This window comes from Procambarus clarkii, chromosome 15, assembly GCF_040958095.1.
Source record: "Procambarus clarkii isolate CNS0578487 chromosome 15, FALCON_Pclarkii_2.0, whole genome shotgun sequence".
NCBI classification, from domain to species: Eukaryota; Metazoa; Arthropoda; class Malacostraca; order Decapoda; family Cambaridae; genus Procambarus; species Procambarus clarkii.
This window is the reverse complement of record NC_091164.1, coordinates 4,285,460-4,302,959: the sequence shown is the minus strand read 5'-3', so window position 1 is coordinate 4,302,959 and position 17,500 is coordinate 4,285,460. Positions and strand designations below refer to the sequence as shown.

At 46.5% G+C, this 17,500-nt stretch overlaps 3 protein-coding genes across 4 annotated transcripts in view; 1 reads left to right on the top strand and 2 right to left on the bottom strand.

Annotated features, from left to right (window-relative positions):
- The window catches only part of LOC138364851 (uncharacterized), a 13,960-nt gene extending 12,506 nt beyond the window's left edge, over nucleotides 1–1,454 (bottom strand). Inside the window, exon 1 of the mRNA XM_069324832.1 lies at nucleotides 1,419–1,454. Coding sequence (XP_069180933.1) covers nucleotides 1,419–1,454 — 36 coding nt within the window. The remainder of the gene's footprint in view (nucleotides 1–1,418) is intronic.
- Nucleotides 1–12,802, top strand: part of LOC123759069 (uncharacterized) — a 31,657-nt gene extending 18,855 nt beyond the window's left edge. For both annotated transcript variants that reach the window (XM_045743886.2, XM_045743889.2), the window contains exons 2-6: nucleotides 2,716–2,863; nucleotides 4,070–4,254; nucleotides 4,423–4,761; nucleotides 7,631–7,978; nucleotides 11,754–12,802. In XM_045743886.2, coding sequence (XP_045599842.1) covers nucleotides 2,725–2,863; nucleotides 4,070–4,254; nucleotides 4,423–4,761; nucleotides 7,631–7,978 — 1,011 coding nt within the window. In that variant the 5' untranslated portion in view covers nucleotides 2,716–2,724 and the 3' untranslated portion in view covers nucleotides 11,754–12,802. The remainder of the gene's footprint in view (nucleotides 1–2,715; nucleotides 2,864–4,069; nucleotides 4,255–4,422; nucleotides 4,762–7,630; nucleotides 7,979–11,753) is intronic.
- A 630-nt stretch (nucleotides 12,803–13,432) lies between these two features.
- LOC123759068 (Rho GTPase activating protein at 102A) overlaps nucleotides 13,433–17,500 on the bottom strand; it is a 70,972-nt gene continuing 66,904 nt past the window's right edge. The window contains 5 exon segments of the mRNA XM_069324831.1: nucleotides 13,433–14,820; nucleotides 14,822–14,981; nucleotides 14,983–15,366; nucleotides 16,060–16,149; nucleotides 17,183–17,318. Of these exon segments, the coding sequence (XP_069180932.1) occupies nucleotides 14,002–14,820; nucleotides 14,822–14,981; nucleotides 14,983–15,366; nucleotides 16,060–16,149; nucleotides 17,183–17,318 (1,589 nt within the window). The 3' untranslated portion in view covers nucleotides 13,433–14,001.

Genomic DNA, 17,500 nt, shown 5'->3' with positions numbered 1-17,500 from the left:
TCGACGGCCGAGAAGGATCACTTCCTACTGTCTGGTTGAGGTCACTGAGAGTAGTTGTATAAGTATAGTATTATGCCTGATTTTAACTGTTTTGTATTCCTGCTTTGTATTCATCTATTTGCCCATCAATGTGTCCCTCTTTTGAATTCATGGATCGTGCATGATACTTTTATATTTTCTGATATTTAACACTGCAGAGTGATGTCATCACTTAACAGTGTAATGAATGCGTTAGTTTCATAAATGCTACTTAATATTATTTTTTATCACGTGTATGGCTTAGGTTAAGTATTTGGTTCTTTTGACATTGATTTCAACCCGTCCTCGGGCCAAGTTCATTCCATCCAGCGGTCGACCCCCAAAGAAGTATTCATCAGTTTTAACCTGAGGTTCATTTAAAATAATATTTTTTCTCAAATATAAATTAAGTGTTATAGTTTAGCATACTGTGCATATTCAAGTATTGGTTACGTTAAGTGTTTAGGTTCTATTGGAGATAATTTTAGTACGTGAGTGAAGCATTTACAGCGTTGTGGTTCGAACAAAACGGCGAATCACTTGTTCGGGAAGTGTTCGGACGTCATCTGTTGAGTCGTGTGTAAGGATTTGCAGCCCGTCCTCCAAACAAAGATCCAACAGTGATTCCTTGCACCCGCCAAACCCCCTGTTTGAATGAAAAACTGTTTACACACGACTCACAACTGATTTCGTTCGAACACTTCCGGAACAAGTGCTTCACTGACGACTTATGTTCGAACCCCAACGCTGTAAATGCTTCACCCGCGTACTACAAATACAAAAAAATCACCAACAGAACCTAAACAGCTGACCTAACCTAACCTATGTCTATATATGCACAACATGCTAATTTATTATAATATTAATTTATATTTGAGAAAATTCCCGTTTTGAATAAACATCATGTACAAATTTATGAATGCGTCTGTGGGGACACTCTCTCTCTCTCTCTCTCTCACTCACTCACACACACACACACACACACACACACACACACACACACACACACACACACACACACACACACACACACACACACACGTAACTAAAAAGTAGTTAGTCAACAGTTGATTGACAGTTGAGAGGCGGGCCGAAAGAGCAAAGCTCAACCCCCGCAAACACAACTAGGTGAATACACACACACACACAGACACACACAGACACACACACAGACACACACACAGACACACACACAGACACACACACAGACACACACACAGACACACACACAGACACACACACAGACACACAGACACACACAGACACACACAGACACACACAGACACACACACACACACACACACACAGGGATACCACGAGAGCAGCTCTCATCATGTAACTACACCTGGATAATTACACACACAGGTTGTATAACCGTGCCGTCCCTAGACACACCCAACATTGGTATTCAGCCGCAGCTTCCTCGCTGAGGACATCGTGGAATACACAGTAGGGCCGAAGGTCACGGAGGAGCCTGAGGAGACCAGCATACCAGACGGCGGGTGACTAAGACGCCTGGGATATCCTACATGGAACATCACCTCCGAGAATAGGCAACGAAGGCTTAAGATGTAAAATGACATAGAAGAGAATCATTTACGGGGCTGCAGAAGGAGGGGGGGGGAGATAAAAGTACCTCTCTGGTGGGAAACAAAGAACCATAGAGGTGAGGCACCTTTGGTGATTAAGGTGACGAGAAGAGATCAAGTTCAAGGTCAAATTCAAGTATGTTTATTGAGATAAGAAAGAAATACATCTCAAAGGGATAGAGTAGCTTAGGCTATTTCTACCCCCCGAGAAGGGATCACAGAGACCAAAGAACTCATCTCATTCACGCACACACTATGACAAAGCTAGCCCCCACACCAGTTATTACACAGTACAGCTAGGTGAGTGCATGCATTACGGAAGAAGTAAATGCACTAGGTACGGATAGCTACGAGGCGGGGCCCAGGTGCCTGATCTCGCTCTCCGTTGGCTCTGGTAAAAACACTCACGCACTGATAGAGCCGCGTGCTCTTGTGGTGGTGAAGGTCCTGTTACTCGTGGTGAAGGTCCTGTTACTCGTGGTGAAGGTCCTGTTACTCGTGGTGAAGGTCCTGTTACTCGTGGTGAAGGTCCTGTTACTCGTGGTGAAGGTCCTGTTACTCGTGGTGAAGGTCCTGATGGTAGTTAGAGTGGACACCTAGACTCCTACCTTGAGGTTACCTTGAGGTACTTCCGGGGCTTAGCGTCCCCGCGGCCCGGTCGTCGACCTGCATGAAAAATGGGTGCTAGTTATTCTCAGGCGAGGCAACCACTGATTGGTTGGTTGGTGAAGATTAAGCCACCAAATAGGTGGCACGGGCAACCATGCCTAATAACGGGCATGAATAGCCCGTGATTAGGCAACCAATTACTTGGACTCTAACTTACACTATTTAATCGCTCACGTGAAGGGGAAAGGGAAGGGAATTATCAGAATTAAACGCCAAGCCATTACGATTACTAATATATAGCACTTGGAAGGGATAGGGATTAGGGATGGGACGGGGAGGGAAGGAATGGTGCCAAGTCACTTGTGGACGGTCGGGGATTGAACGCCGACCTGCATGAAGCGAGACCGTCGCTCTAAACCCTGGGAGGAGAAACATTTTATCATCCAAACAAGCATTTTAGACATGAAAAACTGATGAGTAACTGTGTTATATCTTTCAGGAGCAGCTGATGATGCTGTTGCTTCATCTGGTGGTGGTGGTGATGGCGGCGGCGGCGTGGCGGGCGGAAGGCAGGGAGGCTGAGGATGGCAGGGCAGTCGGATGGTTCTGGGACTTCCCTTTCTCCAAGTACATAGAACAGCAGCCAGGTGAGTACTACCTCCCCAAGTCGACACCTCCATCCTTATAGTGGTAATTCTTGTGTGTGTGTCTGTCTATCTCTTCCCCCGCGTTTCAACTTTTTGTAAAACGTTAAAAAAACGCTTAATATATATATACAAAATGACGGTAATTATCCCATGAAAGCGCTAAGGCATTATGCATTAGCGCTGTCATACTGGTGTAGGGTCAATACTGACCATACATCAGCATTATACAACAAAAGCTTTCCTATCTTTAGACTTTGTTAATGTTTAATCCTTATATCGAAATTAAAGACGACACCTCCCTGATTGTCTAGGCAGCTGTCAAGTGTGTGAGACAATGGTTGGCAGTGGTCTTGAGGTTCACTGAACTTTTATAAGGATTAAGTCCATCTGCGTTTGGATTTCGTCTTGGCACTTACGGACAGTGACCTTCGTCAGAGACGTTCATATTGATGACGGGAAGACTGGAAGGAAGGAGGCAGGTAGTACAGGAGAGGCGCCAGAGACCGCTAACAGCGCAGGTGACAGGCAGGGGGGGGGGAGGAAGGGGGGGGGCAATAAACATGGGTTAAATCACAATCGACTTGAGAATGGTCCAGGACGGACCGAAACGTCGTCGTCCCTTCATTTTCTAGTGTGTGTGGTCTGGTCAAACATGGGTTAAACAAGGTCTATTCCGGACAGGCAATAACGGATCAACGGACGTAGAACATGAAGGACAATGCGAGGGAAAATATGCCATATTAACAAAGCCTGTAATAATAAGAGAAGGTATTTGGGCTTCGTTGCCGAATTATTTATATTTTGAGTGTTCGAATCCCACTCGCTATAAATGCTTCATTCACTTCAAATACAAATAATTCCCGACAACTTGTCGATACTTTACGACGAAGCCGCGGCTATCACAGCCGTGCTCTTGCGTGCTTACGAGTCATTGGTAGGGGCGTGCAAGGCCGTGCAGGTGACCTGAGAGTGAACATGGCACTTACAGGGCCAACTAGCTCACCCTTCTCCCTCCACGGCCGCTATCACTTCTCTCAAGTATCACTTCAACAACAAATCCTGCCTGTATCTGTGGCGAGATTCTGACTTCAAAACATGATGGCGTTTGAAATTTTATTTTCCTTTTGTATACATGAAGCTGCCTCTAAGCTGTTGGAGCGCCAAGACCCGATCTTCTACGAGTACTGATTATTCTGTCGTCCGCAGCTGATGTGTACCCGGAGGCCGCAGGCATAGAGCCGGTGGTGGAGCTGCGGGAGGAGGGCCGCAGGAGGAGCGACGACACGGAGAAGCGCAACAAGCCCGCCAAGGACCTGCGGCAGGGCGCCCTGGGACCTGCTGCCCCGCCCTTGACCGCCAATATCGCCATTACCGCAACCAAGGGCCATAATGTAAGTGGTGATCTGTGTGTGTGTGTGTGTGTGTGTGTGTGTGTGTGTAGGGGGGGGGGGGGGTTGGACTGTGTGTGTGTGTGTGTGTGTGTGTGTGTGTGGGTCTTGGACTCTGTGCAGTGTGTGCACACAGAGATGCCTCACCACAGTGATGTCTGTCGTTGACAGGTGCCGGTGCTGCCCGTGGCGGCGCCCGTGGCCACGCCGGTGATAACCCAGGCCGTGGACATCCCCGCCACCCCCTGGAACTTCAACTGGCTGACGAAACTCCTCAACACGGCCACGCCTGCGGTCGCCACGCCTGCCGTTGCCGCCGCACCCGCAGTTGGGAGGCCTATCGGCGGGCTGGGGCTGAATGCCAACCTCCAAGGCTCCCTGACCATCAACAAGCCTGGCGTAGTGGCTCCCGTGGTGCCACCGGCGCGACCTGTGCTGCCAACCAAGACGGAGGTGATGGTGCTCAGGTTCCCGGAGTTCATCAAGACCATCGGACAAGGCATCAAAAAGGTAAGGATTGATCCGTTGATTAACTTGTCACCAGGATTTTACAGTGAACTTGAGCGACCTCTTACGAAACCTGTACATCTTTCCGGCTTGATTGATATTTAAGTAAGCGTTTGAGCTGTGAAACGCTACGAGGTCGTCTTCTGCGACAATAACCTTAGATTGAATAGTTTCCAAACTTGTCAAACTGATAAATACAAACCTACGACCCACCATGATCGTAGAAAGATGTACAGGTTTCGTATCTAGGCAACGTAAAGGCCTAATGATCCCTGGCCCGACAGTATTGCAGCATCTGAAGAGGGTGAACAGGAACTAGGACGATGGAATATAATGTAGTCTTAGTTTAATTGGTCATTTCTTCCCTTTAACATTGGTCTTGGTGGCGTAGTGGTTAAGACCTCACAAGCCACAACGACCCAGCTTCAGACCCCAGGGTAAGATTGGCACGACTGGGCGTCCTTAATCTCCCCTCCCTACCCCCCCTCCCCCTAGGAGTAATTGGGAACCTGGGTGAATGATTGGCTGATCATGTGCTGGGGGAAGAAAATGGCGCTGAACTACCCAACTGGTCCCAGTACCAACCCCGACGTTATCTTGAGGTTATCTTGAGATGATTTCGGGGGTTCAGTGTCCCCGCGGCCCGGTCCTCGACCAGGCCTCCACCCCCAGGAAGCAGCTCGTGACAGCTGACTAACACCCAGGTACCTATTTTACTGCTAGGTAACAGGGGCATAGGGTGAAATTGTTTCTGCCCATTGTTTCTCGCCGGCGCCCGGGATCGAACCCGGGACCACAGGATCACAAGTCCAGTGTGCTGTCCGCTCGGCCGACCGGCTCCCCCGAGCTCTAAATGCCGCAAACCGTCCTCCTGTTTAGTTAGTACTCCTTGTAACTGTGCACCAGAGTACAAACATTGACGTACTAAGCAATTAGAAAGTAGCATTTTGGTACTATTCACTTTATAGTCCGAAAAATATGAAGCATTAAAAAACACTTAAATATTCCCTAGGCCTAGTATAGCACATATTTGTACTATATTAAACCTCGGATATCGTGTATTAGGCCTAGGGAGGTTAGGTTAGTTTAGTGTGTCTTTGCAACATAAATGATAAAATTGTTTCCGGTTGGTCCAAATTCAATAGTACCGATTTCTACTTTCTAACAGCGTTGTATGTCGGTATATGTACTATGGTCCTCATCCTTCCTATAAGTACTACCAAAACAGGAGGCTGGGCTGAGTGCCGCTACCTACAACCTCAACTTTGCTTGAGCAGCAAGATGCATTGTAAAAATGTATATTTTAAAAGAAAATGCATCTCGGTCTTGACATTTAAAATATTGGGTAAAATTTATTATTTATATTGTTCATAAAGACATTACAACTTGGAGTGAATCCTAATGAGGGCAGAAGTAAGTTCTCGTTAATCTGGAAATATCAGGGGAAAAGCGCCAAGCTATTACGACTATATAGCACTGGGAAGGGGTCAGGATAAGGATTTAGGATGGGACGGGGAGGGAAGGAATGGTGTCCAACTACTTGTGGACAGTCGGGGATTGAACGCCGACTTCCATGAAGCGAGACTGTCACTCTACCGTCCAGCCCAAGTGGGTGGGCTAAGTTCTCGTGAGCGCGCAGGTGCTTGAAAACGCTATAAACGATGCGCAAGAATTCGAACACATTACTAACAGCGCTCAGCTCGACCAACAGGCAATTTCACGAGGTCTAATTAGCAATAATTTTCACCAAAATCACGTCTGGTGATTTCTAACAAAGACGAGAAACTTTCTTACTATTTCCTATTTACAAACAACACTGCTCAAGTTCCATAGATCATAATATATACAGCGCTCGACGGAATATTTCCAAGATCAAATAAGACTTTAATCTTAAACCGACAAAAGAATTGTACTTAGAAAACCTCCTAAAGGAAAATCGGTACATTAAACGGGTGACTGAAGACATTTTATAGTCGACAAGTAGGTCATTCTTTCCTGGTGAAGTGAAAGCGTTTCCACGGCTCTGTGGACACCAACCATGCAGGAGCCTGGTACCAGGAGCCCGGTACCAGGAGCCCGGTACCAGGAGCCTGGTACCAGGAGCCCGGTACCAGGAGCCCGGTACCAGGAGCCCGGTACCAGGAGCCGGGCCATGATCTCTCTCATATTCAGGTTCACTGTAACGCACTTCCATCAGACATTAGAGTTTCCGGCAGTTTATCACTGTCTAAATTACCCGGTTTTTCTGGAGAGAGTTTACTAGGCTGCGCTGTGACTGGCGTCTGGTGTGTGGGGCGAGGCGGTGTGTGGGGCGAGGCGGTGTGTGTGAGATTACAGATTTAGTAGATCAGAAATTTAATGTGCGGTTTTTAATGTGGTATTTTAGTAAATTTATAACAAATAAGAGAGCGCTGATTAGGCTTTTATTAGGAGAAATTGTACAGCCGTGTTCATTGTTGTATATAAATTTGTCTTTAGTCGTGAGAGACTGAGTCACTTAGTTGTGACTGATCGTAACTGTAACCACGAGGAAAGCGGTATAGAAATTGCTTGTGTTTATGCTGATACATGGTTCATACATAGTTTCTAATACACACCACACACGCTTATCTCTCTCTCTCTCTCTCTCTCACACACACACACACACACACACACACACACACACACACACACACACACACACACACACACACACACACACACACACACACACACACACGTGAAACAAATTTAATATTTTGCACACTACACTTAATATTTAATATATTGTTAATACACTTAATATATTAATAATATTATAATACACTTTAGTATATGCAAAATATTAATATTTAATCGATACATTAATAATATTTATATATTCCTATCTCAGGTCTCCAATGCGGTTCAGGACTTCGGTCTGCTGACGTCTGCGACCATAGCCAACAAGTTCAGCGGCGGCCTGGGCAACGTCCCCACTGCCATTGGTGCCGGCGTGGCCGCCATCATCCCTCTGGACCAGCAGAACACCGTCCAGAAGCCAGGCCTCGTCCTCCCCGCCCTCCCCACCATCCCCAAGCCAGTGCTGCCTGCATTGCCAACCATACCCAAGCCTAACCTGGCCGGCCTGGGCAATCTCTTCACTAAAGGCACCGGGTTGAACGTAGCCGGCACCGGGACAGCCAGCCTCACTGTCAACAAAGGGACGGGCGCTCAGACTGCCATAGTTGTAAATGGTTAGGTAAGTACATTTAGTGTACCTTAAAAGTCTTAAGCATTTTTCCATTTTCTGTTTGCTGCAGATTGTTTGTGTGGTAGAAGTCCAGTGTTGCAAAGCAAGTTCATAGTTCTCGTTGTGCTTATTTTGTTAGTTTTATTCAAAGATTTGCCAAGTCCATTCGTGACTCAAACAGCGGTCTTTTCGGCTTTGTTCTGTCATCGAATCATACTTCCTATTTCATCTTTAAAATCTAATTAGATTCCATTAAAATCTATCTTGCCCTCTGGAAGTTTTTTCCGTGTACTAAGCTATTGTATGTTAGTAAGGTTTCCTAAAGCTTCAAAAACACCGTTTGTGTGTAGAAACGCAATTCAAGCTGCCGGTGTGCAGGGGTCAGTTAATATATCTAATTCACTGGTAATTAGACGTGCCTCTAATTACCGCCTTGTACATGGTCATAAGGTTCGGCCAATCATAATTACGTCTGGAATTATAATTGGTCCTGTTTGTTTATATTTACAGCTCACATCTATGCTTCCTTGTTCTGTTTACCCTTGGTGAACATTTTAACTTTGTATATACACTCCAGCCACCCTGAAGATCTTGTATGTCTCAATCATGACCCCTCCCCGTTCCTTCCCTCTTTAAAGTATTGAGGTAGAGACTCTCAGCTTTGTAATGAACCTCTGCCTCCCCTTTAGCTATATTTCGCGCTTTTTCAAGTGGGGAGTCAAATCCGACGCTGAATACTCTAGTGTTAGTCTAACGTAGGTGTAGGAGTGTGCGTTTGTGCTTACACTGCACCCGAGTGTTGCTGTAGGATGAGAACTGCGCTCGTGGTGTCCCGTCTTCCTGGTGCTCTTTATTATGTGAAGCTTTGAAACGTACGTGTGTGTGTTTTATCTATTCGTGTCTTCAGGATCGAGGTCTAGCTCTAGGACCCAGTCGTCTTGCCGCCGGTTCTCTAATGTAATGATTCTTGACTTATATTTCCCTGTTATTCCGACTTTTAAAGTTACTAAAGCTATAAATGGAGTTATGCATGCAAACAAACATCAATTTATAATACATTCTTTCTAGGTGTGTAACTAGTCTTAAGCTTATTATTTAGAGTACATTGCAAGGGATGCTTGCGAGTGCCACTGGTCTGTAGTTAAGTGCCTCCATCTCCTGTCTTGTAGATTGATATCACATTTCACATCCTCCAGCAGCTGGGCAATTCCCCCTTTGCAAGAGACTCGTTAAAGATCGGTGCCAGAGGTAGGCAGAGAGCCTGTGCTGATTTTAACATCTATGTTGAGTCACTGACCAAATAGCTTTAGTTTTTAGTTTCGTCTAGTGATGCTAGTTGTTTAATTACTTACTGTTACCTTAATATTAGATAGTCTCTCATCAGGGGGTTACCACCACCACCACCTCCTCCTCCTCCTCCTCCTCCTCCTAGCACTGGGAGCTGTTTAGCCTCAGTTGTGAACATTCCTTGGAAGCTTGTGTAGTTTCTCACAAATTTTCTTATTCCCTGTATACTCGCCTCTCATTTTTCTTAATATAGTCATTTGTCATTCACTGTCATTTTTCCTTCTGATATGGCTATGTAGAAGTTTATTTCTTTGCTTTGGAAGCAATACAATTTTCATAGTTTCTTTGACAATCTTCTTATTTTACGTATTCATTCCTTGCCCTGAATGCACTTCGGTTTTCTGGAATAGTAGAGTGAATTCTTTTATTCCAGTTTTCTTCTGTCGAATGTTCTCTATATTTCCTCCACTCCTGCTTTTCACTGTTGCTTCTTGGCGCTGTCTATTAAACCAGTGGTTATTATTTGTTCTTTTTTCTCTTATTGTTGGTATGACCATTTTTCTGCCTCTTTGCCGCTCTGTTTAACTTGGACCATTATTTCCTGGTCTGTCATTCCGTTAAGTTCCTCATCCCATTGTACACTTCCCAGACGTGGCTGCCTTCATGTAGTCTCCTTTCCTATAGTCTCCTTGTCTTATGGTCACTGTTTTCAGTTCAATTAGTTCTGTCAACTAGCAGGAGACGATGGTCAGGGACTCCTAGTGGCATTCCGTGCTCCAGGGGCCAGATTCACGAAGCAGTTACGCAAGCACGTACCAACCTGTACATCATTTCTCAGTCTTTGGCGGCTTTGTTTACAGTTATTAAACAGTTAATGAGCTCCGAAGCACCAGGAGGCTGTTTATAACAATAACTGTTGATTGGGAAGTTTTCGTGCTTGTAAACTGTTTAATAAATGTAACCAAAGTCGTTAAAGATTGAGGAAAGATGTACAGGTTCGTAAGTGCTTGCGTAACTGTTTCGTGAATCTGGCCATATTGATGCCTTCCTCATTCTGGGTGAAGCTCAGGTCCAACAGGCTTGGTGGACCTCCTTTACATGCTTGCGTTAAGTTTTTTGTTCTAGAACTTTCCACTAGTTTTGCGCCCCACGTTTCGTCCCCACTATGGGGACTTCCTAGATTCCCAGTAGTATTCCCAATTCCCAATAGATTCCCAATTGGGATTCCCAATTCTCTCTGGTTAAGGTCATCCGTGACTAAGTTTAAACTCTCATTCTGTTTGCTGCTGTTGCTGCTCTCTGCAATTCATCTATGCATGCTTGGCTATCATTCATGTCTGGGTCTTGTTTGCTGTGGGGGGGGGGGGGGTAAATTACCTTGACCATTATTCTTAATTTTCCGTCTGCTGTTATATAGTCCACGTGATGGAATTTGTGTACTCATTTGCACTCTTGATTCTCACGTTCAGACGTCTACCTCTGTTTTACAAAGGAGTGCGGAGTGCAACTCCTTATTTTTGCTTTATTTCCTTGGTATAGATGTTGTCTTTGCTTCACATAATCCATGAATGACAAGTGTCTGCCTCCTCTGGGATCCACTCATGCTGGTTCTTGCCCCCCACAGTGATGCAGCCCTTACCGAGTCCGTATCATTTACCCGCTTGTTTCAAGTTGTTTGTTCTGCATTGTCTTATATTAGAGTAATTTTCTGAAGTTGCTTCTCCAAATAACGTAGTTTAGCCTCACTGTCTTGTCCCCATTTGTTGCCTGCCCCCCCCCCCCCTCTTATACTCGCTAATCCGTCCCTCACTAATCTGATCCCCCACATCAGAATAAATGCTTCCTGGGTTTAACTCTTTGTCCTCCATTGTACACATGGCTTCCCATTCTTCCCTCATTTCCCTGATTCCCTCCCTGAATATAGTCCTTGAGCACTTAGTTTTTGTCTCTCAATCTCATCCTGTATTTGTTGAAATCATTTTTTAATTCCGAGGATTAAATCCTCCATCCAATCGCTGCTCCTCTCAACATATTTCCCAATCACTTTCTCTATAAACCTATCTTCCTCTTCCATGATGCGGCTTGACCTGTGGACATATCTGATTTTGTCATTGCAACAAACTACCTTAGCCAACAGGGGTCCCAAATACCTTACTCGGTATGCTGGCACACTCGGGTGACGTGTCTCTAGGGGCAGGTGAGGTCGGTGTCCACACCACTAGTCTAGTCCACAATGTGTACAACACTTAATAACAAATACATTATCTCGGCTTTAGTTCTTCACTTGCTTATGGGTTTCTATCAGTTTACCAGTTATTCATTCACTCGTATACACTTTTATTTTACTGATTGTAGACTGCTTAACCCTCCCAACTTAATAGAACACACTGGAGTGTCCCAACCCACAACCCTTCACCACGACTGACTGACCACGTGTGTGTGTGTGTGTAAATTAGAGGCGATAATTGGTTTAATTAACGACCCTTACTATTTTCAGCTGTTGACTTCTTCACAAGACCAAAATGGCTTCAGTCGCTGCGGCCTGCATGAGAAGAATTGTTCTTACCTCGATTTCCTCGTTCTCCATTAAACAAAAAAAGTCTGTACCATCTCCATCATACTAGTACCCTCGTAGTGCTTCATCGTCATGCAGTGCCAGTGCCTTATAAGGTACCTTCCCTACCCCACATGAAGTGTGTGTGTGTGTCTCTCGTGCAGTATTGATATCCAGTGCGCCCCCCCCTCATACTTCTCTCTCCCTCATACAGTGCCTCTTCCTCGTGCAGTCATTGCTATGTAAACAGTGCCACATTTCATATAATGCCACAGTGCATCAGTGTCCTATTCATAGTGCCACATTCCCCCCCCTCCTATACACCAGTGTCCCACTACTCATGAAGTGCTTTAGTACAATCTCTCCTACTTGGTGCCACATACAGTGCCTTCTCTACTACTTGGTGCCACATACAGTGCCTTCTCTACTACTTGGTGCCACATACAGTGCCTTCTCTACTACTTGGTGCCACATACAGTGCCTTCTCTACTACTTGGTGCCACATACAGTGCCTTCTCTACTGCTTGGTGCCACATACAGTGCCTTCTCTACTACTTGGTGCCACATACAGTGCCTTCTCTACTACTTGGTGCCACATACAGTGCCTTCTCTACTACTTTGTGCCGCATAGTGCCTTCTCTACTACTGGGTGCCACATACAGTGCCTTCTCTACTACTTGGTGCCACATACAGTGCCTTCTCTACTACTTTGTGCCACATACAGTGCCTTCTCTACTACTGGGTGCCACATACAGTGCCTTCTCTACTACTGGGTGCCACATACAGTGCCTTCTCTCACTACACTGCTCTATTGTCCCATATTCAGGAAATGTTCTTTATTTATGAATATATTTTAACTTATTGTGTAATTGTAAAATTAAATATATATATTTTTGATGGGTCTTGATGATCTTGTCATGTGTGTTTATACGAGTTTTTATATTTGTATTTATTAATTGTTATGTTTTTGTTTGATTAAATAAGGAGTGTTGCTTCGTACATTATTTTCCAATTGTGTTATTGGAGAGAGAGAGACAGACACACACACAGGACGGGGGCTGGCTGGCTGTGTGGACAGCACTCTAAGACTCGTGGACCTAGGGACCAGGGTTCGATCCCGGCAGCCGGCAGAAGCACACATGGGCAGAGTTTCCTTCACCCTGATGCCACTGCTAATTAGCAGTAAATAGGTACTTGGGAGTTAGACAGCTGCTACGGGCTGCTTTGTGTGTGTGTGTGTGTGTGTATATGTGTGTGTGTGTGTGTGTGTGTGTGTGTGTGTGTGTGTGTGTGTGTGTGTGTGTGTGTGTGTATGTGTGTGTGTGTGTGTGTGTGTGTGTGTGTGTGTGTGTGTGAAAAATTAGGTAGATGGTAGTTAATAACGGTTGATTGACAGTTGAGAGGCAGGCCGAAAGAGCAGAGCTCAACCCCGCAAGCACAACTAGGTGAATACATACACACACACACACACACACACACACAGACAGCAGGTGAGGAAAAATAAAGTGAGAGTTGACACGGAATATAATGCTAGAAACTTCAGTGTCTTCCTGTGAAAATATCACTGGAACCTGTATAACTGACGGGTGAAGACTTATAAATGATGATTCAATGAAACAAACTTACCATCAGAAATATATCGTTGTTCTTTGCATTGTACATTGATTTTATATAAAAGTTTTAATTCACAAAAGTGACTTACGAACTTGGGAACTTTCTCAACAATCACAGCTGACATAGAAAGTGAATTAACACCATTGTAGTATTAAACAATTACACAATTACAATAACAGCAGAAAGGGTACAGCACAGGTGAGTAATTACAGTAACTGCACATACACTTAGTGTTTGAGTGTAACTACCATATCCGGACATATATATATACATACATATATATATATATATACACTGACCTCTGTACTTATTTTCGTGATTTTTCTCTGGAGAGTCCACGAACGTGTCCAGAGACTGACTAGACTGGTTCCTGATAGACTGTTCCACAGGATATGCTTTCTGTGTGCACTGTGTTGCTGTGAGGTATCCCACTATCACCATGGAAAAGGTACTCGAGTGACTAGATGCTAGCGAGCCTTGGTAGTAGTGCGAGCATTGTTCTTGGATGGTGGAGGTAGCGAGGCGCTGTGATGAGGCAGTTCAGTAAGCCTCCGCACACCATTCGGAGGCTCAGTGGCTATACAAATGTTTCTGGCTCTGTTGGGTCTGAGGCAATGATTTCCCATCGCTTCCAGAGTTGTGTCTGACCTTCCCCCGAGGGCTGGGACTCTCTGGTAGAGGCGCCACTCAGGTCAGGCAGGTGTCCCGTTACGTGGCGTTCCCCTGTATACCTTCGTCGGACGTAGCGTCGACCGCCAGACTCCCTCTGTGTCTTTCCTTCTCCAGACGCCTCCTCCCCACGACTACTACGACGACCAGCGCTTTCGGCAGAGTCGTGGCCGACGACTCTTGCGTCGCTGTGGCTCGGATCAACTTTGATGATATCTGCTGTTTTAGAGCGCCCTATGGGAAACAACCCTTGTGAAGCAGCTGTGGGTGAAGCTTTACCCCTCGCTGGCGTGGTTGGGGGCTTGGAGCCAAAGGTGTGAGTGACAGAGTGAGCGAGTGGATTGTTCCGCATGTCGCCTCGTCGTTTAGGTTGTAGAGGAGGAGAGTTTGGAGGCGAGAGACCTGGTGTACCAGAGTCCGGACTGAGCCAGTGTGGGGGTGATCCTGGTCGACTGAGCGGCGAGGACGTGCCCGAGGCGTACAGGTCGGAGAGGGGCGTGTTGCGTGGTGACGGCGACAGCGTGAACACGTCGGCCGAGGACGACGAGAGGACGGAGTCGTGACTCTGCTTGTCGCCGCTCTTCTTGGTCAGGGGTTGGAAGCTCATGGTTCCTGTGATGGGCTGCCCAAGGTAGGAGTCGCTGCTGCCGGACCGTTGGCGGGTCACGTCGCTGCGGGTACACCCGCCACTCGTCTTATACGGAGAATTTCTATGGCGGTTTTTTTTTATCGTCATCTTCAATATACGGAATTTCAGTGTCTTGTGTGAAGGACAGAGGGCCACCTTGACCTAAAGGCACCGGAATACGTAACGAGGCAGTTATCACTCGAGAACTATCAATTTCAGGTGACGACAACCTGCGCACTGTAGGCTCAGGGACACGCAAACCGTTCCTGAGAACCTGTGTGTTCCTCCCAGTCCACCGCCCCGTCCCCAGACGCCCTCGACCCCACCACAGGCTTCCCCGCCCCGTCTCGTCTTCTGTCCGAACCTGAGGCTTCTTCTCTTCTCTTCGTCTTTTCGCGCTGTCGGCGATCGCTCTCCTCCCGTCGCGCGTTCCTGTCATCAGAGCCTCGGGAAGAGCTCTTGTCTCTCTTCCTGAACCATCGCGACTTCTCCGGCTGTCGTTCTTCACTGGCGCGGTCCAGCTCGCGCGATGAACTCTTGTCGCGCTTCCTGAACCAGCCTCGTTCCTCTCCCGCCATGGGCATCTCAGCTGTGCTCTTGTCCCTCCAGGGACCTCGGCCTTCCTCCTCCCCGTCGGTCCGGCGTCTGAAAAGGTCTCAGACAATCATCATTCATTATTATTCATCGCCATTCTGATGAATACAAACTTCACAATTATATGAAAGTTTAGAAAGTAAATAAATATTGACTGTTGCCAAGATGTGACGAAGCCACACGCCGGATAATGAAGAGACGACAACGTTTCGATTCGTCCTACACCATTATCAAGTCGTGTTATGGTCCAGGATAGACCGAAACGTCGTCGTTTCTTAATTTTATGATGTGTGGTTTTGGTCATCAAGTGCTATTCAGTTTGTCGTTCCGTTAAGGGCGACCAATGCGACAATGTGAGTTCGAAGGATGCAAGCATCAGTCGGACGCCGTCACGACAGTAACCACTACAAACATCATCATCTCTACCATCTACTACCATAGATGGTGGTAGATGTAAACACAACCAACATTTGACCACAATCACCAGTACGCATCTACCACTATATCTCCACCACAATTAGTAACTCTCCTCCCTTACCACAACCACTACTTCCAGTACCACTACAACAATCACACTATCATACCCAGCTATATTGGTATAGGCCTAGGTAAATTCAGCTAGTGCAGGAGGCATCCTCAGTCTCGGAAGACTAAGGAGTTGCGATCTAGTTGTTGGTCTGGCTAGTGTATAGGCCTACGTAAATACCCAGTTGTATAGGCCTAGGTAAACACCCAACTACTCACCTGTCAGAATGGTCCTGAACGGCCATGATGACTGATTCCTCCTGCCGACGCGCGCGCGCTCCCTCACTCTCCTCCAGGTTCATACGCAACCTGTAACAGAGTTACAGGTTGCTGTAACTGGTACTGTACTTGCGGTAACTCTACTGGTACGGCCAGTAGAGTCCCCCCATCAGGATACTGATCAGATGTGAGAAAATATCAGACACGGTATGTCGGGTCGTATACACACACACACACACACACACACACACACACACACACACACACACACACACACACACACACACACACACACACACACACCAGGAGTACGGTGTGCTAGTATATATAGTCCCGTTACAAACAAATATTGCTGTGTATATCTGTAAAGTTAAACATATCTATTGTTACGTTCACTTGAGTGTTAACCTAGGTTAGATTAGGTTAGGTTGGATAGGCTGGGCTACCCTATGGTTACAAAAGTCTTGGTCGTCTAGTGAACGAAGTGACCTGTACCAACAGTTTGTTCAAGTCGCCCATATGCTTTCAGACGAAATCTTGAACTGGTGATGCTGCCTGCTACCCTCCCCCCCCCCCACGCCTCTCTCACACGTCAAAGTATGATGCTGGCTTGTGTCCTCCCTTGTTACCAGCTCACCGTAATTACTGTGAGCACGTCACCGTCACTGATCATGATAGTGCGGTGTTAAGCAGCCCTTTAGCAGTTCAACCTGGCGGGAAGTTAACTCATTCTCAATCTCTCTCTCTCTACACTATCAAAATCTCACGTCTATTTGAGTATTAAATAAATTATTACGAAACATTCGCGACAGTCATTTGTTTGTTAACAATAGATGCTTATAAAAAAAGCGTGCTGAACCAGGATTCATCAGGCATTTACGGAACCGAAACCTATACATCTTTCCTCAGTTTGTTAAACAGTATACTAGCTCCGAAGCGCCACGCCATTGTTTATAACAACAACAACCTCGGGTTGTGAAGTTTCCAAAGCTCGTAAACTGTTTTAACATTTTAAAAGCCACAATGAATGAGAAAAGATGCACAGGTTTCGTCATTTGGCTTGATAAATTCCAACCATTCCCCCCCAACCGTCCCCTCCCATGCTAAAGTCGGTGGGACTAACCGATCAAAGTCGTGATGGTGGGAGGCGTCCGTCGGGGAGCGGGGTAGGGAGCTCGAACACTCGCTCCCGCCGAACACGCTGCTGCCGGTCTCCAGCTCCAGGTCCTGTCTGCTGCGGCAGAGAAAGTGTGTTATCTCTGCGGTCAGGTACATGGGGGGGGGGGAGGGGAGGGAGAGCTTGTGTGTGTGGTGGGGGGAAGATACGTGGGGGGGGGGGAGATACGTTGGGGGGGGGGGAGATACGTTGGGGGGGGGAGATACGTGGGGGGGGAGATACGTGGGGGGGGAGATACGTGGGGGGGGGGAAGATACGTGGGGG